The sequence below is a fragment of the Podarcis pityusensis genome (assembly GCF_964106645.2).
Source record: "Podarcis pityusensis genome assembly, chromosome: 9".
Taxonomy (NCBI): domain Eukaryota; kingdom Metazoa; phylum Chordata; class Lepidosauria; order Squamata; family Lacertidae; genus Podarcis; species Podarcis pityusensis.
Genome location: NC_138034.1, coordinates 71,806,766 through 71,827,432, shown reverse-complemented (window position 1 = coordinate 71,827,432; position 20,667 = coordinate 71,806,766). Strand labels below are relative to the sequence as shown.

The following is a 20,667-nucleotide window of genomic DNA, read 5'->3' as shown; positions in this document are numbered from 1 at the left end:
CTTCTCGCAGTGAGGGAACCGCCAGAAGGACCTCAGTGTCTGGGCAGAACAATGGGGGTGGAGATGCTCCTTCAGGTCTACTGGACCGAGGCCATTTAGGGCTTTAAAGGTCAGCACCAACACTTTGAATTGTGCTCGGAAATGTGCTGGGAGCCAATGTAGTGACCCAAATAAAGCAGTGGTTTTCAACCAGTATGCTGCGGCAACTTGGGGTGCCTTGAATGATGGTCAGGGGTGCCCTCTTTCCTTCCCTCCCTCCTCTGATGCCCTCTCGCATTTCTGCCTCCCAAAGGCTTGTGGGGCTGTTTGTTGCAGCAGCCCTGGCTGCAAGCTCCCCAGGCGAATGGTGCCTCTGGGGCTGGCCAGGGGGTACTGGTTGCCAGGAGCTGAGGTGCCCTCAAAGTAGGCAAGCAAGCGGACACGGGAGTCGAGCCTGCCAGTCTGCCAGCCCTTGCTGTTGGGAATGGACAGACAAGTCCCAGGGCCCTGTGGGACAGTGTGAGGAGGCTCTTCTCTTTGGGGGCAGCTCAGAGACCAGGGATGGTAGCAGTGGCTGCCCAGAGGACTCCCAAGGAGAGGGGAGAGGAGGCTGAGGAAACACTCCACAAGGGCAAAGGTCTTTTTTGGTAAGTTGCTTTGAGTTGCCTGTGGCAAAAAGAAAAACCCTAATAAATTTAATAATCGTAAACCCACCCTGCTTGCATTTGAAACTGCCTTATACTGCATCAGACTGCCAGCCTCTTGGCTTGGCTGAGTACTGGCACCCACAATCCTTTGGACTGGCGTTGCCAGGGGAAGGAGCCTGGCACTTTCTGCAGGCAGCGCTGATGGGGTCTGGCTCTGTTTATCGCACATGACAAGGGATGCGCCTAATGGATGTCCCCATGGCCTGGAAACAAAGGGAAGGCTTTCTCTTCTGCCGCTGCCACCATGACGGGACCCGGCTCTTGGAATGTGGGTGCAACCCTCAAGGGAAATCAGGAGGCACCGTCCTCACGGCCGAAGGTCCATCTGCAGAGATGCTCACTTCTGCCGCTCCCCCTGGACTTTTTTTTATGCACTTACTTTCTGTGGAAGGCGTGTTTGCATGGGCAGATTCCCAGCTCATCTTTGGGCTTGAACTCCTCCAAACAAACAGCACAGATCTGAAAGGAGTAGGGCAAAGGAACAAGGGGAGAAAGAAAAAAGATCAGTTAGACAGGGGGGAAAGGAAGCATTTTGCATTCAGAACCACAGAGTTGGAAGGGACCTGAGGATCTAGTCCAAGCCCCTGCAATGGCAACCCAGCCAGATGGGTGGGGAATAATAATAATAATAATAATAATAATAATAATAATAATGCAAATTCCTGCACTGCAGGGGGTTGGATTAGATGATTCTCAAAGTACCTTTCAGCTGTACAATTTGATGATTCTAACCTTGGCATTATCAGCAGCACACTCTAGCCAACTGAGCTATCCAGGGATAACAACAACAACAACAAATTTTATTTATACCCCGCCCTCCCTGGCCAGAGCCGGGCTCAGGGCAGCTAACACCAATAAAATCACAGTAAAACATAATGGCGGGGGGGCACAGAAAACAAACAAAACCAATTTAAAATACAGGTTAAAATGCAATTTAAAATGCAGCCTCGTTTTAAAAGCAGCTGATAAATCAAGACCATAAGGGGAGGGAAACATAAGGGTCAGACTGAGTCCAAACCAAAGGCCAGGCGGAACAGCTCTGTCTTGCAGACCCTGTGGAAAGATGTCAAGTCCCGCAGGGCCCTAGTCTCTTGTGACAGAGCGTTCCACCAAGTCAGGGCCAGTACTGAAAAGGCCCTGGCCCTAGTTGAGACCAGTCTAACCACCTTGCGACTTGGGACCTCCAAAATGTTATTTGTGGACCTTAAGGTCCTCCGCGGGGCATACTAGGATGATGGACTCAGATAGATTTCAAAAGAAGAAACGTTATGTGCACAGGAACAGTCCTACTGGCTGCAGCTAATATATTTATATTTGCCAGTTGGAGGCAGCAAGGCTTCTGAGCCCCAGTTGCTGGAAACTGCAGGAGGAGAGAGTTGGTCTTGTGTTCGAATCCCGATTTCCCACAGACAACTGTTCCCCCACTTTGAGAACAGGGTGCTGGACGAGATGAGCCGCTGGCCTGATCCTGCAGGCTGTTCTTAAAAATATGTGTTTGAATTGCTATTGCTGCATTGGAAGAAGAGTTTTGATGCTACAAAGCGAGAATGTTTTCGACTGGATTAAAAGGTAAGGATGCCAGGGACTGTGTGGGAGATAATTTTGATAAAATAAAAATAAATGAAATCGTTTTGAAGGCACCCATAACTGTGCTGGCTCCTGGACTGTCCTGATTTATTCAAGCTGAAATTTACCAGAAATGAGAACAATCCCAGTTCAGAAAAAAACACCTTTGTCTCCAGTATCTGAGATTCCTGCATTGTGGAGAGGGGGTTGGAATAGAGGACCTTTAGAGACCCCTAATTCTTTAGGGACTCTGCAATTCTACAAAAAGGACTGGAGGGAAATGTGCCCGAGTCAGAGCCAATTCTTTTGAGAAAGGTACAGAACTTTCCAGCCTCCTCTAAGGCCTGCTGGGACTCTCCACCCAGCAGTAAGGATTAATAGCCTATAAAAATAACCTCTCCGGCTGTGTGGCAACTGGCAGTTGCATAACCAAACTTGCTTTTTTTTTCTTTTTTGGCTTTTATTTCCTCCGAGCAGAGCGATAACGGTGTCAGGTTTGTGCTGCTGAAAGTCCGGCCTTCTGAGCACGCATACCAGGGGCCCCAGCACACTCCCCACTTCCCTCCAAAATTTAAATTTAGAGCCCCGTAACTCATTCCGTCAGCGCCGATGGCGCCACAGTAACTGAGGAGGCTTTCGTCTTCTCTTTCCCTCCTCGGCTCGATGTCTCTTCCCACCTTGCCAGATTTCAAGAGTTACAAGAGATTGAAAACATCCTTGCTGAGCTCAGGAAAAGGTCGAAAGGAAGGTGACCCAAGTGATGCCTAATTTCACCGGCAAAGGAAGGAGGCAAGATTCCAGACTTCACAAGGCTCTTCTTTAGATGGACAAGAGAGCCCCTGACTTATTTTTGGAGAAGGCTCTACATTATTCACAAGGGACAATATGTGACAGAGTTCTGAAAATTAGGTGGGTTTCATATCTTTGTTGGCACTAAGTTGGTTCTGATTACAGTCGTACCTTGGAAATCGAACGGAATCCGTTCCGGAATTTCGTTTGACTTCCGAAATGTTCAGAAACCAAGGCGTGGCTTCCCAATGGTTTCTGGTTGTGCAGGCGCGCCAGAAATAAAATTGGAAGCCGCGCTGGATGTTCAGCTTCCAAAAAAAGTTCGAAAACTAGAACACTCACTTCTGGTTTCTGATTGTTTGGGAGCTGAATCGTTTGACTCCCAAGGCATTTGGGTGCCGGTAAGACTGTATATTTAGTGTACTATATTATATATATATATTACTTTCTTTACATTTGCACTTTTCTGTCTTTTCACTTTAGTTTCTATAACTGAAATTATTTCTTTTCTTTTTTGTTTAACTTTTTCTTTATACTTTTCATTTTACAACCAACACAAAACAAAGATTTAAATTATTCCATATCGTTCAGTTTGATGTAACTGAAATGTTCTTAATCAAATATTATTAATGATAAAGTTAGTTCTATATCTATTTAACTGCCATGACTCCTCTTCAAAGCCCCCCCCCCCCAATACATCCTGGAATCTGGAGTGGTTGTTTAGAATTCTTTGATGGGAGAGAGCCAATCTCTCAAAGAACTACAGTTCCATGAGCTTCTTGGAGGGGCGGAATCAAGATTAAGGCAAACTGGGGCTGTGCTATACATCTGCCTGGTGGCTAGTGAAGGGCAAATCTGTCCATTTCATTTATCTCAATTTCTCATTCCCCCCCCCACCTTAAATTCAGTTCTCCTTGTTTCCACATCAGTTTGATTTTCTTTGTGGGTGACAAAGTCAGCTTACCTCATGTAGGTTGAGTTCTTTGACTTTTTCCTTTAGGATAACCTGCAAGGGGAAAAAGGAGAGAGAGAGTGAGAGGGTGTGTTAGAAAACGGAGGTGCCTGTACTTGTGCAAACCCGCCCCCCCACAACGAAAACAAACATTGCAAAAGAGGGGTTGAATTCTTGTAAGATGCACGCAAGCCGGACGACACAGCAGACCTTTGCTCCCAAAGCCTTGCCTTTCAAAGGTTGTAAAGCAGTACCAGAATGAAATCTGCTCCACTGGGCATGCTAAAAAGGCCCCCACAAATATATCATCAACTTATAGAAACAGAAAGGGAGGGGGGGAAGTTTAATGCATTGAATGGCCTCCATGCAGTGCTTTTTTCTGGGGCGTGAGGACGACACGCAGGCGTATGCATGCCCCTAAACATTTTTGTGAATCTTTGTACTTTTGTCCATTCACTGTATTTATTTTCCCTGATTTGAACTATAAAATGGTGATTTTCTTGAGTCAAAATGAGAATACCCATAAACATTTTTTTTTAAGAAAAAAAAAGCACTGCCTTCATGGTATCATGATTCAGGTAGGTAGCCGTGTTGGTCTGATGCAGTCGAAATATATATAAAAATAAAACAAATTGTCCAGTAGCACCCAGTTAGTTCTGGGTATAAGTTTTCGTGTGAAGTGTGCATGCACACGAAAGCTTATACCAAGAACAAACTTAGTTGGTCTCTAAGGTGTTACTGGACAATTTAAAATTATATATATATATATTTCCATGGGATCATGAAAGAGAAGGTGCAGTGCAATCCTATGCATGTTTTGCTCAGGAGCAATTCCAAGGCCCTGTTTGTACATTGAGCTTATATGGACTGCAGCTAGTGCTACTGCTTCCCTCCCGCAAAAACCTCTCTCTCTCCACACACACACACACACACACACACACAGTCATACCTCATGTTACATTTGCTTCATGTTACATTCTTTCAGGTTACGTCCCGCGGTGACCCGGAAGTACCGGAAAGGGTAACTTCCGGGTTTTGCATCTCGCGCATACGCAGAAGCGCAAAATGACGTCATGTGCATGCGCATGCATGAGATGCGAAACCCGGAAGTAACCCTTTCCGGTACTTCCGGGTCGCTGCGGGACGTAACCTGAAAGAACCATATATATATATATATACATTCCAACATCGTAATGTATAGCCAGCTAAACCCCAACATATTACGATGTCAGAAAGGACACACACACACACATACACAGTGATTTGTGATACATTGCCAGGCCAATTCTTTTGAAATGGTTATCGCAATGTGGTCTAGAAACCGTTACTGGACGATGTATCGATATATCGCCCAGCCCTGCTCCCCGGAAGGTGCACTGTTCTGTTCTGGGGTTGTCCCAAACACTCCAGATGAAAATTGCGTTGGCTGGGGAAATTATTAAGTTAGCTGGACGTCTTCACTGGATACAACCCCAGGTTCCCAGAGACAAGATGGTGGCTCCTTGGCTGCTGGCAGCCAAACCATGGTTTGGCCTAAGTGTTACGTCCAATCTCAGGCTTTTGCTTTATGTCAAACCACAGTTTACAGAACAAACCTCAGCTACAGTTTGTGGTTTGGGCAGGGAAGGATAAATCAGGTATGGGTGTGTCAGAGTCGTTCCCAGTTACCCCTGCCTTCATCGGGGTTTTTTTCCTTGGTGGTGAATTCTAATTTGGAAGCTCCCTGGGGCAGGGGTCAAATCTTATTGCTGGTTTGTCTGCAAAGGGCTGAGAGCACCTGAGACGTTTTGCTCACTTGCCTGCAGCCTGAAAACAATTTTGCAAGTGAAAGCTCAGGGAAGCTTTTCAACTATGCCCCGATTTGAAATTTGTCAGGGCGACCGGGTGGTAGCAACATCGGCGGCAGGGGACAAAGAGAAAGAAAAGCTTACCTGTTTGTAGGCATAAAGTTCTTTGTGGGCTTGGTGTCGAAGCCTAGAAAACAAAGAAGAAGAAGACTGAACATGAAGAAGGTACAGTAGATAAACAAAATGAAACAACAATTCTTGCACTGCAAAGGGTTGGACTCTACAATTCTACGACTCTAACAGCAAATCCGAATCGCCACCCTCGGGAACAGATCACACCAGATAGTCTCTTTTAGGCCTGCTCTACCCAAATGAAAACTGAGTAGTGAAAGGCTTACTGGATAACGTTTTTGTAGATTTGCCTCCATTAATAGCACGCTCAACCCTTTCCGAGTTCAAAGGCAGAGATCTGTAAGCAAACAGGCAGCACAGTCTGGAAGGAAAGGAAGCTCATAGGAGCCTGATAGTTTGCAACAGGGGTGCGTTTAAAGAGGCAGTATGTCTCTGTACACCTAATACACGCACGACACCCCAGGGTGGAAATGCTAGCTCAGTGCACCTTCTCTTTACCACCTTGTAAAGGTGGTAAAAAGAAAAGAAAAGATAAACTAAACATCTGCCTGATATAATTATCCTCTCTGCTTCTTATTCCATGGGCTCTTGAATTCTTAAGAATACCGCAAACAAGTTTTAAGACCAGGAACTTGTTTTTCCTGCTATAAATACTCCTGGGAGTTGTTTCGATTGTGGTTTTTTTTTAATAACTAATGGGGAAAAAAGACCTATGCAGATTGGTGTTCAAACTGGTACTTCTGTTTTCTTTTTTTAAAAAAAACACGTTTCTGCTTCAGCCCTCGCTTTGACACAAAAGAGGAACCCGCTGTCTTTCCACCCCACGAGATCCCAGTGGCGCTCATCACAGGGGCCTGAGATTCCCACGCACAGATCCTGCCCCTCGGGATATTCTCCTTGGAACCAGTTGAAATAAGGTTGGGGGAACCCTTAGCCATCCCAGATGTGCCAGACTCTGAATCCCATCAGCCACAACCCAGTGTGGTCCATGGTCAGGGATGATGTTCGACAGTGGAATTTGCTGCCAAGGAGTGTGGTGGAGTCTCCTTCTTTGGAGGTCTTTAAGCAGAGGCTTGACAACCATATGTCAGGAGTGCTCTGATGGTGTTTCCTGCTTGGCAGGGGGTTGGACTCGATGGCCCTTGGGGTCTCTTCCAACTCTATGATTCTATGATTCTATGATTCTATGTGAGCTGGGCTTCTTTTTAAACAACATCTGGAAGGCTGCAAGTTCTCCATCCCTGAGTTAAACAAGAATGCTAAAGGACCCAAACGGCCTCCTTTATCCCAAATCCTGCTGGCACTCATGATTGACAGCTCTGGCTTAGAGTCAAAATAGTTTAGGGCACGCACAGGTCGAGCTCATCATAGGATAATAATAATAATAATAATAATAATAATAATAATAATAATATCCTGCCCATTTGACTGGGTTTCCCCAGAGGATGGCACCTCTGCAGTAGACACAGAGGAATAATCCATGCTACTACAGTGGTACCTCGGGTTAAGTACTTAATTTGTTCCGGAGGTCTGTTCTTAACCTGAAACTGTTCTTAACCTGAAGCACCACTTTAGCTAATGGGGCCTCCCGCTGCTGCTGCGCCGCTGCCACGCAATTTCTGTTCTCATCCTGAAGCAAAGTTCTTAACCCGAGGTACTATTTCTGGGTTAGCGGAGTCTGTAACCTGAAGCGTATGTAACCTGAAGTGTATGTAACCTGAGGTACCACTGTACATATCAAAATCTTCCTCTGTGTGGGCAGAATCCGAGACCAGGGAGAAGAGTCGGTGGAGGAAGATTGGAAGAAATTTAAAGACTATTTACAGAAACATTGTAAAATTAATGAATGTTAGAATGATGTTGGAATGAAGCTAGGTGATTCTAGCAAAAATGTATCAAAGAGTTAAAGAAAAATAGACTGTTAATTGGTGAAAAGAGGGAAAGTAAACTTATATCAAGATCAAGATAAATTTTCAGGATAAAAATTTTGAAGAGAGGGAAAGGATTTGCTGAAATGGATAATTGACCTAGAATACAAAAAAGGGAGGTGTGAGGAGGTCAGGGAAACAAGCAAATGAAAGATAAGTTATGGGAAGGTTTGATTTGTTTTTTTCTGTTTTCTTTTGTTTTTAATTGTTCCTATTTTTCGGTTTTTTATTGTGATGTGTTGGTTTTGTTATTGTTTAATTTGGTGTTTTTTTCTTTTGCCTTTTTGTAAACTTAAAACTTTAATAAATATTATTTTAAAAAAAACAAAAAAACATCTTCCTCTGTGTGAAACAACCGGTCCAGCCTTCTTGCTGATGTGCTAGCTTTCTAATGCAGGGGGTTATTGACAAAAGGAAGCGAGCCTCCCGGTACATGATGTGGTGGAGCTATCTCACGAAGGCCGTGCCATGCATTGCCCCTCAATGTCTCCAAAAAGCCCATTCACAACCCACGGTGGCAATCGACGGAGAAATCTGCTGCCCAAAAAGAAGAATAGAGATCTGTGCAGTGCTTTCAGATACGATGCTCTTTTTCTATACGAATGAGCAGAATGCAATCTTTGTAGACGGGAGTTGCCCGAGCCTTGGTGCCGTGACAGCGCATAATTATGTATAAATAACTAGATTTAACAGGGAAATAGAAACGGCATCTATGTACATCGCGGGACGGAGAGATACCGCAAGAGGAACAACAAACGACTTGTTGGATCTGAGCTGAAAACAAAGACACTCACCCAATAGTTTTGTGTTCTAAAATGCAGTTGTTGGCTATGCTTTGGCCAAAAAGGCATTAGCTGCAACATGTGAATGTCACAGAGCTAGAAGAGAGCATTGCCACTGGGGTGGCAGCACAAATTCAAAAACAGCCCAAGACCCCCTGAGTGGAGCAGTTAGGACCTCATAACAGTGCCCTTCTTCAAGGGAAAATTGGATGTTGAATGTCTCAACTTGACAAGGTAACGCTTACATCAATTAGATGGTTTGCTTAAACGTTCTAAAAACCTTTTCACCAGCTAGAAAGGTGCTGCAATTAATTACCGCATTTTTCGCCCTATAAGACGCACCAGACCACAAGACGCACCTAGTTTTTGGAGGAGGAAAACAAGAAAAAAATATATTCTGAATCTCAGAAGCCAGAAGAGCAAGAGGGATCGCTGCGCGGTGAAAGCAGCAATCCCTCTTGCTGTTCTGGCTTCTGGGATAGCTGCGCAGCCTGCATTCACTCCATAAGACGCACACACATTTCCCCTTACTTTTTAGGAGGAAAAAAGTGAGTCATATAGAGCAAAAAATACGGTACATTGCTTTTTTTTTTGAAAAAGAAATAGTACCAGTAATAGAAAACTATACTTAGGTCTATTTTAAGCGGCTTCTTTCCCCAATCAACCTGCCCTCCAAATGAGAAGAAAACCCACTTCTAAGGTGATGACGCCTGCGACAAACCGGTGCAAAATCTAAAAACAAAAGGAAGAATACCTTTTGTTTTAGAACTATCATTTCCCCCCTCACGTATACTTTTAAGTGAAGAGAGCCAGTGGGCTGTCATTGTTAAGAGTGTCACACTAGGGTGGCACTCTGTTCAAATCCTCCCTCGGCCGTGAAGTTCCGTGGGTGACCTTGGTCCAGATGCAAACAACCTCGGAAGGTTGTTGTGAGAATAAAAGGGCTGTGGGAAAAACTCAAGTACGCCACCATAAGCTTCCTGGAAGAATCGCTAACTAAATTAAAAACCCACACAACCAACTGACTAAGATTTGTTTAAATCAGCCAACACAGCTACATAAAGGAACCTGCACCCAGGCAATACTAGGAAAATACAATTAAACCAGGTGGAGGGAATCTCTGGCTATCTAGATGTTGCTAGACTACAACTCCCATCGCCCCCGGCCACTGGCCATGCTTGCTGGGGCTGATGGGAGTTGTAGTTCAGCTGGAGGGCTAAAGGTCCCGCATATACAGCTGTCCATGGAGGCGCAAGTCAATTCTGTGTCCAGGGCAGCTGTCTACCAGCTCCATCCGGTACACAGGCTGAGACCCTACCTGCCTGTGGACTGTCTCACCAGAGTGGTGCTTGCTCTGGTTTATCTCTCGCTTGGACTACTGCAATGAGCTCTATGCACCTTTGAAGGTGACCTGGAAACTACAACTAATCCAGAATGCGGCAGCTAGACTGGTGACTGGGAGCGGCCGCCAAGACCATATAACACTGGTCTTGAAAGACCTACACTGGCTCCCAGTACATTTCTAAGCACAATTCAAAGTGTTGGTGCTGACCTTTAAAGTCCTAAATGGCCTCGGTCCAGTATACCTGAAGGAGTGTCTCCACGCCCATTTTTCTGCCTGGACACTGAGGTCCACTGTATACCTGAAGTAGCATGTCCACCCCCATTGTTCAGCCTGGACTCTGAGGTCCAGCGCTGAGGGCCTTCTGGTGGTTCCCTCACTGTGAGAAGCCAAGTTCCAGCGAACCAGGCAGAGGGCCTTCTCGGTAGTGGCACCTGCCCTGTGGAATGCCCTCCCACCAGATGTCAAAGAGAAAAACAACTACCAGACTTGTAGAAGACATCTGAAGGAAGCCCTGTACAGTGGTACCTCGGGTTAAGTACTTAATTCGTTCCAGAGGTCCGTTCTTAACCTGAAACTGTTCTTAACCTGAAGAAACACCTTAGCTAATGGGGCCTCCCGTTGCCGCTGCGATGCTGCACGATATCTGTTTTTATCCTGAGGTAAAGTTCTTAACCCGAGGTACTATTTCTGGGTTAGCGGAGTCTGTAACCTGAAGCGTCTGTAACCCGCGGTACCACTGTATAGGGAAGCTTTTAAAGTTTAATGGGTTATTGTATTTTAATATTCTGTTGGAAGCTGCCCAGAGTGGCTGGGGAAACCCAGCCAGATGGGCGGGGTATAAATAATAAAATTATTATTATTATTATTATTATTATTATTATTATTATTATACTTGCATGCTGTTTTGGGTTTCTCAAGCCTACTCTCAATCCTGTATCAAGAGGTGCCAGAACTGAGTTCCGGTGAGTTCTGAAGCTTTCACTTCCAATTAGCCACAGATTAATCTTTGTTCCAACAACTCGGCTACAACAAATGCTAACTGTCATTCCTTTAAACGACTCAGCTTTAAAGCCCATCATTCCAACTTAACTATGGTTTGTTTGAAACGAGCTAAGATCAACCAGGTTCTGGGCCATCTCTGGTAGCCCAGAGATGGAAAGAAGATAAAGTCCCAACCAGAGAAGAATGGCAGATGAAGTTGACGGACTCTGCCGAAACGGCTAAAATGACTGGAAGAATCAGAAATCAGGAAGACCAAAATTTTAATAAGGAATGGGGGAAATTTATAACTTATCCAAAAGACCATTGTAAACAGCAGGATTGTAATATCACTTGTAGTTTAATGGTGAATTTTGGATGCAATGGAGAGATAAAAGGTTTGGATTACTATAAAAGATGCAGGAGGAAATGATTAACAATAGGACCCACAAAGGGGAGGAGGGAAGTCCAAGAGATTCTTTGGAATCTTGTTTTCATGATGTATGTTGGATTTGTGACTCTAAAATTTTAATTTGAAAAACCAAATATATATATATATATATTTTAGGATCAACCGCAGTTTACCGGTTTGTATCACAATAGTACGATTCAACAAGAATGGAAGTACAAACTCCTCCTTGTGGCCACGAAGGAGGGAGGGAGACATGGTGGGGTGTGAAAAAGTCATGCGTTAGTGTGACTCAGTCTCGTCACACTAAACTGTAGCTTGAAGCGGTGGCCAAATAGGGTCTTTCTCTCTGATGGGTACAAAACATACAGCCTGTCACTGCTGAGCTGATAGTTTAGAAAAACCAATCTTTGTGCAAGATGTGTCACAATAGGAGCTAATCCCACACAATAAAATCCCTTTGTTCCTGACCGCCACCAAGAGCCAGAATATTGTCCGTTGAATGAATACCCGCCGGACTTAGCCTGCTGTTCTGGTGTCCAGCACGCAGACTTTCTTAAAGCTAAACACACACCCTGCAAATAGCCTACGCCAACCTGTTTGGTCTGCGCCACTGAATATTCAAACTTCCCAAGTGGCAATTGGTTTGGAAAGGGCTGCCTTTTCCCACTTTGTTCAGATTAACAGGCTGAGGCTGTTTCATCGACTCACCTCTGAACCGTGCTGCTGGGAGAGCAGCTTGCATGCAAGACACTTTGGAGAGGTGGGCGGGGGAAAAAAATACAGACAATTTCTTAACCACAAGTATGCAAGTTATTTGCAGGAGAGGGAGAGAGAGATAGATGCCCTGAAGTGTTAGAAAGAGCAAATTCCTTGAAAAGTTCGCTTCCGCATCCCGACAGCTGTGAAAGGGAGACGGCAGGTTCATGCGCGAATCGCCAAATGGAAACTATTTCCCCTGTGCACCAGGAAAAGACGCATTCACAAAAAATGAATCTTCTCAAAAACCAGAAAATTGCTTTTCTGAACCAGGATCCTCAGGACTGCTTAGAACAGAGGTAGACAACATGGTCCCCTCTGAGATGTTCCTGGTCTCCAGATCCCATCAGTCTCAGTCATCCTGGCCAACAGCCCAGGAGTGATGGGAACTGGAATCTGTCAACATTAGGATGGCACAATGTGAGCTGCGTACATCAAAGGAACGCTTCTACTCTGCGAGTGGAAACCTCGGAGCAAAGTTCTCCTAAGCCAGGGAGTTGGGAGACAAAAATCGCCTGCTCTCTCTAAAGGCAGCAGGATTTGGGGAAGACTGGGGAAAACTAAAAGGAACCCCCTGGCAAGAAGCCAGCCTCACAGAGTGGGTGCCTTACACACAGGAATCTGAGACATTTCCTTGCATCTGCCGAGCTGAAAGCAACCTCCTTCTTTCCGAATGGCGAACGGCCAGCCTCTGCCACCAAGGTGGGTGTCCTCTAGCTTTTGGCACCTCCCTCCACGCAGTCCCCTGGCAGCCTGTCTTTGGAATAAAGCGGCCTTTGCCCACCTGTTGCTCTTCTGTGTCCTTACCTGATCAAATAGCAGCAGAAGAGTAAGCTCAGAATGAAGACAAAGATGGCCGTGCCGAAGACCACAATGTATATGTTGAGAGGCAGGTTCTGAAATCCAATGTTTGGCATCCTGAAACTGTAATGCTGGAAATCTGAGCTCATGGATGGTCTGGCAAGAAAAAGGAAACAAAAAACAAGGTGGTGAGAATTCTGAATGATTGTTTCCTGGAAACAATATACCTTTGATTTCAACGAATCCCAAAGCGGATTACAACATTGTTTTTTTTAAAAAAAATGATGGAGAAACACAATGAAAAGTGTGGGATGGGCAATTAGCAAGAAGATGCCCTCTGTAGCATTGCACCAAGCAAGCAAATTATCATAAATGCTCATTGTCGTATAACTGTCTCATCACTGTATAACCACTCTGCAAACAAATCAGAGCGAATGCTCAATAAAGACCGGCGCAGATGGCACTGTGGTCTAAACCACTGAGCCTGAGGCTTGCCGATCAGAAGGTCGGCGGTTCGAATCCCCGTGGCGGTTTGAGCTCCCGTTGCTCGGTCCCTGCTCCTGCCAACCTAGCAGTTTGAAAGCACATCAGTATGCAAGTAGATAAATAGGTACCGCTCCAGCAGGAAGGTAAACGGCATTTCCATTCGCTGCTCTGGTTCGCCAGAAGCGGCTTAGTCATGCTGGCCACATGACCCGGAAGCTGTACGCCGGCTCCCTTGGCCAATAACGCGAGATGAGTGCCACAACCCCAGGGTCGGACACGACTGGACCTAATGGTCAGGGGTCAATTACCTTTATAGTCTAACCCAAGGTTTCCCAAACTTGGGTCTTCAGCTGTTTCTTGGACTACAATTCCCATTACCCTCGACTGGTGACTGGGAGTGGCAACCGGGACCATATAACAGGATCTACATTGGCTCCCGGTACATTTCTGAGCACAATTCAAAGTGTTGGCGCTGACCTTTAAAGCCCTAAATGGCCTGGGTCCTGTATAACTGAAGAAGTGTCTCCACCCCCATTGATCAGCCCCGAAACTGAGGTCCAGCTCCGAGGGCCTTCTGGCGGTTCCCTCCCTGCGAGAAGTGAGGCTGCAGGGAACCAGGCAGAGGGCCTTCTCGGTAGTGGCACCTGCCCTGTGGAACGCCCTCCCAGCAGATGTCAAGGAAATAAACAACTATATGACTTTTAGAAGACATCTGAGGGCAGCCCTGTTTAGGGAAGTTTTTAAGGCTTTGTTGTGTTTTTAATATTCTGCTGGGAGCAGTAGATGAGTGGCATACAAATACAACAACAACAACAACAACAACAACAACAACAACAACAACAATAATTCAGGACCAGTAACAGTGTTCCGCTGTTGTTGCTCCTAGAGATAAGCTAGATTTGAACAAGCTGCATACAGTGGGGGTGGGGACGCAGGGGTACGCATACCCCTAAACATTTTGTGAATCTAAGCTTGGCCTCATTGAGCGGCAGTATTTCAATATGAGTAGGAAAATGAGAGTACCCCTAAACATTTTTAAAGAAAAAAAGCACTGGCTGTATAAACTGTCCCGCAGTCATACTGGAACAAATGCTCAATAAAGTCCGGATGTAGTCTAACTGCGTAAGCAAATCAAATCAGGACAAATGCTCAATAAACAGAGAATAAGCCTGGAGGAGCCCACAGAGAGAAATAAGGCAGTTTCCAAGCTGCCTTCGCCATAACTTTGCCACAAGGCGGAGTTAACCAAGTCCCTCCCTTCCTCAGCCTGCCCCCCCCCTTCCAAAAAAGAGACAACATGGAGGTATGTGTAGATCAGGGATCAGCAGGGGGCCAGTCCACCGTCCCTCAGACCTTGTGGGGGGCCGGACTATATTTTGAAGGGGGGGAAATGAACGAATTCCTATGCCCCACAAATAACCCAGAGGTGCATTTTAAACAAAAGGACACATTCTACTTATGTAAAAACATGCTGATTCCCAGACTGTCTGCAGGGCAGATTTAGAAGGCAATTGGGCCGGATTCGGCCCCTGGGCCTTAAGTTTCCCTACCCATGGTGTAGTTGCTAAATGCAAAGCAAGTTTGTCCACCTTGAGAAAGGCTCACAACTCCAGGGCCAAGCCCTGCACCGCGGAGGCAACACTGACCAAACAAAGCAGAGTGGCAAAACTTTTTCCACCTTCTTTTTTATTTGATCTTCTCGATTCTGCCTTTCCCTCCCCAGACATTCACCTAAGCAGCCCTCCTAAGAGGCGCTTAGGACAATTCCGGCACAATTAGGACTCACATGCTGTGTGGCATCGGAGCGGCGGGTTGGACACGAAAGCACAATGGTTAAAAAACGGACGGGGAGAAAGTTTCCTTCTAAGCGGCTCCTGGCTTAAGATGAATAATGCTTTTTGGCAGAAGCGAGAAACAGCCCTCTCATCCGGCAGAAATTCCCTCCTGGAAGCTCCAGCCTCCGCAGCTCAACTTGGCAGATCTCCAAGGCTCTGAGCTGATCCCTGCCTTGGCTTGGTCCCGCAGAGTGATCCTATAGGCAGAGAGCCGTTTCCCCTTTTGGTTTCCAGGCGTGGCTTCCCTATCGTGGCTTTTATTATGTTTGGCTTTCAAGGGGAGGAGATTTCCATTGAGCATGTGGCAGGGAGAGAGGAAAATTACAAGCGTCACAAGAATGGGGTTTTTGCAATTTTCACACGGCGCTCTTCCCCCCTCCCCGGACACCCCAGCGCGGAGGCTGCACAGCTGCTTGGCAGCTTTCAAGCTCTTTTATAAAAAAAAACTTGCAAAAGATGGTGAGGTATCTTTTCAAAATGAGCGCGAGAACATTAAGGGGTACTGAGGACAATTGTAGTTATGATCCAAAACAGGGATTTCCAACTCTGACAGATGTGAAAGATCAGAAAAGAGAAAGGCTTGTGTTGATGACAAGAGATTTATCTCAAATTAGACATAACTTAATAATAATAATAATAATAATAATAACAACAACAACAATAATAAATTTTATTTATACCCCGCCCTCTCTGGCCAGAGCCAGGCTCAGGGCGGCTAACACCAGTAAAATTACAGTAAAAACATAATAGGGGAAAAACAACAACCCCAATTTAAAATACAGGTTAAAATGCAATTTAAAATGCAGCCTCATTTTAAAAGTAGCCCACAGATCAAAACCATAAGGGGAGGGAAACATAAGGGTCAGACTGAGTCCAAACCAAAGGCCAGGCGGAACAGCTCTGTCTTGCAGGCCCTGCGGAAAGATGTCAAGTCCCGCAGGGCCCTGGTCTCTTGTGACAGAGCGTTCCACCAAGTTGGGGCCACTACTAAAAAGGCCCTGGCCCTAGTTGAGACCAATCAAACCACCGTGCAACTTGGGACCTCCAAATTGTTGTCATTTGTGGACCTTAAGGTCCTCCGCGGGGCATACCAGGAGAGGCAGTCCCGTAGGTACGAGGGTCCTAGGCCGCATAGGGCTTTAAAGGTGAAAACCAGCACCTTAAACCTGACCCTGTACTCCACCGGGAGCCAGTGCAGTTGGTAAAGCACAGGATAAACAAGATTTCCCGGCAAAAGCAAGCTCCCACTTCTCATGGAGTTAATGTACTTATGTAATGTGCTTAATGTACATATGTAAGAGGCTCGTTTATAATTATATTTTGGGAACGATTCATGTTATTTTTTTAGCGGGATTGTTTTCTACGTTCTGGATGTCGCACGATCATATCCTAAAGCAGTTGTGTTCTGTGTCCTAAATCAGGCACTGCTAGGAATTGGTTCTCCCCACCCAAATGTATTTCTTATCAATAAAAAAACTGGAGTGGCGTGAGCAAATTTTCATTCTGAAAGCGTGGCCCAGAGAACAAAGTTTGAGAACTGTTGGATTAGAGCAGGCATAGACAAACTTGGCCCTCCAGATGTTTTTGGCCTACAACTCCCATGCACCCTAACAGGACCAGTGGTCAGGGATGATGGGAACTGTAGTCCCAAAACCTCTGGAGGGCCGAGTTTGCCTATGACTGGGTTAGAGCATTGGATGAGGACCTCCAGGCTTGACTATTGTAACTCGCTCTACGTGGGGCTGCCCTTGAGACTGACCCAGAAACTCCAGCGGGTGCAGAATGCCGCGGCGAGACTCCTTATGGGGTCTTCGCTGCGAGATCATATTCATCCGGTACTATACCAGCTGCACTGGCTCCCGGTGGAGTACAGGATCAGTTTTAAGGTGCTGGTTTTAACCTTTAAAGCCCTATACGGCCTAGGACCCTCGTACCTACGGGACCGCCTCTCCTGGTATGTCCCACAGAGAAATTTACGGTCTGCAAATAAAAACATCCTGAAGATCCCAGGCCACAGAGAGGTTAGGCTGGCCTCAACCAGAGCCAGGGCTTTCTCGGCCGCGGCTCCAATCTGGTGGAACGCTCTGTCACAAGAGACTAGGGCCCTGTGGGACCTGACATCTTTCCGCAGGGCCTGCAAGACAGAGCTGTTCCACCAGGCCTTTGGTCAGGGCGCAGCCTGACCCCCTCCTCTGGCAATCTGCACAGAATTTTGCTTAATGGTTGCCATCAATTTGATTTTAATTTGATTTTAATTAATTTTATAATGAATGTTTTTAGAATGTTGGATTATTTTAATTGTTGTTAGCCGCCCTGAGCCCAGCTTCGGCTGGGGAGGGCGGGATATAAATAAAATTTATTATTATTATTATTATGGGAGACCAGGGTTCAAATCCTCGTGCAACAGCAGAGCTGCTGGGCATGTTGCAAAGCTCAGAGTTTGCGAGACCCCCGCCCCGACTTAGCTTGTATCTTTGCACATAAACCAACGTGCGCAGATTTTACGCAAAATCTGTGCCGTGGACGGCTTTGTGACTTTAAGAACTGTTCCTTGAGATGGAGGGTGGCTCAGTTGTGGGACACCTGTCCTGAATGCAGAAGAACCCAGGTTCAATCTCTGCACCCTGCAGGAGAACCTTGTTTCGACTCCTGGAGAGCTGATGCCAGGAATGAACATCCTGAGCTCCAGCACCACATTCATTGGCTCCAAACAGACCACTCTGCCCACATGTCAGTGTGGTGTAATGGTTAGAGTGTTGGACTATGATCTTGGCGACCAGGGTTCGAATCCCCACTCAGCTATGAAGCTGACCTTCAGGCCATCTCTTGGCCTAACCTACTCCACAGGGCTGTTGTGAGGATGAGCAGCGAGAGGCGAGAACGATGTGCCCCTCCTTAAGGTCCTTGCAAGAGAAAGGTGATGGTATATACAGTGATCCGTGCGGGATGCATGTTTGCAACCCACGTCTGCGCACGCGCGGGTTGCGATTCGGCGCTTCTGCGCATGCGCAAAGTGTGATTTAGCGCTTCTGCGCATCTGCCGAAACCCAGAAGTAACCCATTCCGGTCCGTAACCCAAAAAAATGCAACCTGAAGCGTTTGTAACCCGAGGTATGACTGTAAATGTTAATTGACAACAAATTTAAAAAGTGGCTGGTCACCAAGTGATGTGCGCAGAGGCAGTGCGGTGTAGTGGTTAGAGCGACAGCTCCAGGTGTGGTCATAGAATTACAGAACTGTAGAATTGGAAGGGACCCTGAGGGTCATCCAGTCCAACCCCCTTGCAATGCAGGAATATGCAGCTGTCCCATACGGGGATCGAACCAGCAACCTTGGCGTTATCAGCACCACGCTCTAAGCAATGGAGCTACCCAGGTCTGACCAAGGCAGAATCCTCGGGAATATTACTTCTCTTGATGCAGCCTAGAATAGGCTTATTGGTTACTGACCTTTGGGAGCCTTTTCCGTCAAGGAGTGGCCTGAAAAGGCTTTCAACTGCACGGACCCGCATGCCCCCAGCAAAAAAGGAGGAAATGTTTCACCTGGCAGCCAACAAAACAGCCTGTATAATGGAATTCTATTTTTATTCCCGAAGCTTATTCACACACCCACTGCATTTGTACGAACGAGCCTTTCCTGAATTTCCTGAAATTCAGCACGCAAACATGCCCCTAGCCGTTCATGCCCAATTCCGGACTTCACCTGCTAAGGTTTCTGCAAGTTCATGGTTGAAGGGACTCTACCAGGGGAAAGCTGGCGACTTTATCTGTAGGCCAATTTGCGCAAAAGAGAAAGAAAGGAAAAGAGGTAGATATTTCCCGTGTCACTTTTGGTTTTCAGGTAGGTAAAGGAGGAAATAAGACCCTAAGCATGTTTGGAATATTATTATTTTTTAATAGTATCTGATTGGCTGCGTGGGGTATTCCTGTGCAAGGAGGGTTCAAGCATCAAACAGGACGTTGCCTAGCTGCTACTAAGCCAATCATTTGACTGCATGACGAACTCACGCGGAAAGATTTGCTTATTCAAGCTGTGTTGAGAAAGCTGTCGACACGGGGAAGCATTTTTCTACACTGCTGAAAACAGGTTCATTGAGACAAATACTCAACATAAAGGGTTTTTAAAAAATGTTGCTGTACAATGCCCTGGTATTTCGCGAGAAGGCGGCATATAAATACTTTTTATTATAAATAGAACAAAGAATCCCTTGTTTATTTAGTTATTGCATCTACGTCACCTTTTCCTCCTGGCTCTCCCTATGTTATTCTCACAATGACCCTGCGCGGTAGGTTGCCGGGGGCGGGGGGGAGAGAGACAGCGACGGGCCCAAGGTTGCCCAGTGAGCTTCATGGCTGAGAGGGGTTTCGAACCCTGGTCTCTCACTGCCATAGTCCGACACTCTAACTGTTACACCACACTGCCTCTCCTGCTTAACGCCTGGGATTCAGATGCTATCGTAAGAGAGTGCTTCTGTTAGGCGAGCGCTACCTTTTCTGGAGACTCAAAACAGGGTCATTTGCTGCGGGGCAAGTGAGATTTCTGCCATCCTGATTACAAACTCAGCATGGGCTATGGAGATATTGGACAGTGCCAGTGACGCCATTAGTGGATGTGGGTGGCGCTGTGGGTTAAACCACAGAGCCTAGGGCTTGCCAATCAGAAGGTCGGTGGTTCGAATCCCCGCAACGGGGTGAGCTCCCGTTGCTCAGTCCCTGCTCCTGCCAAACTAGCTGTTCAAAAGCATGTCAAAGTGCAAGTAGATAAACAGGTACCGCTCCAGCAGGAAGGTAAACGGCGTTTCTGTGCGCTGCTCTGGTTCGCCAGAAGCGGCTTAATCATGCTGGCCACATGACCCGGAAACTGTACGCCGGCTCCCTCGGCCAATAAAGCAAGATGAGCGCCGCAACCCCAGAGTCGGCCACGACTGGACCTAATGGTCAGGCGTCCCTTTACCTTTACCTATTGGACAGCGCCAGTGACGCCATTAGTGGAAAGGGTCTCGCCTGCCCCTCACACTGTTCTGCAGCCACCAGGGATCCTGGCCCATTCCCCCTGCAACAAGGATAGTGTGCTGCTGCTGCTACTGGATGAGAATAAAGGTGCGGAATCGAGTTACGGGACTGTTTGGGTTAAGGCCACAGTGCTTCAGTGGACGTTTTTTTACATGTTTGCTTTACTTGAGTTTTACCAAGAGAAAAACTAGGTCACTAGCACTGCTGCCTGAATTCCCTGCACTTTATAAACAGTAATGAAAAGGTTGTGGTGTGGGTTAACTGATAGGAATGATTAATTAATTGGGCAAACAAAGATACGGGCAAGCACAACTCTCTCTCGCGCACACACCTCTCGCGCAAAACAAACTCTGGCGAGTAATACTTCTCTGGGGAGAGCCTTTCCATGCACTGCGGGGGGTTGGACTAGATGACCCATGG

General features: G+C 46.4%; 1 protein-coding gene across 3 annotated transcripts in view; it reads right to left on the bottom strand.

The window, feature by feature from the left end:
- RNF24 (ring finger protein 24) overlaps positions 1-20,667 on the bottom strand; it is a 77,899-nt gene that overhangs the window by 2,270 nt on the left and 54,962 nt on the right. For 2 of the 3 annotated variants that reach the window (XM_081021280.1, XM_081021278.1), the window contains 4 exons: positions 12,921-13,070; positions 5,925-5,967; positions 4,006-4,047; positions 1,066-1,145 (listed from right to left, as the gene is read on the bottom strand). In XM_081021280.1, coding sequence (XP_080877406.1) covers positions 1,066-1,145; positions 4,006-4,047; positions 5,925-5,967; positions 12,921-13,063 — 308 coding nt within the window. In that variant the 5' untranslated portion in view covers positions 13,064-13,070. Of the gene's footprint in view, positions 1-1,065; positions 1,146-4,005; positions 4,048-5,924; positions 5,968-12,920; positions 13,071-15,186; positions 15,461-20,667 lie in introns of those variants that run through there. The other variant, XM_081021279.1, reaches the window with a different exon arrangement.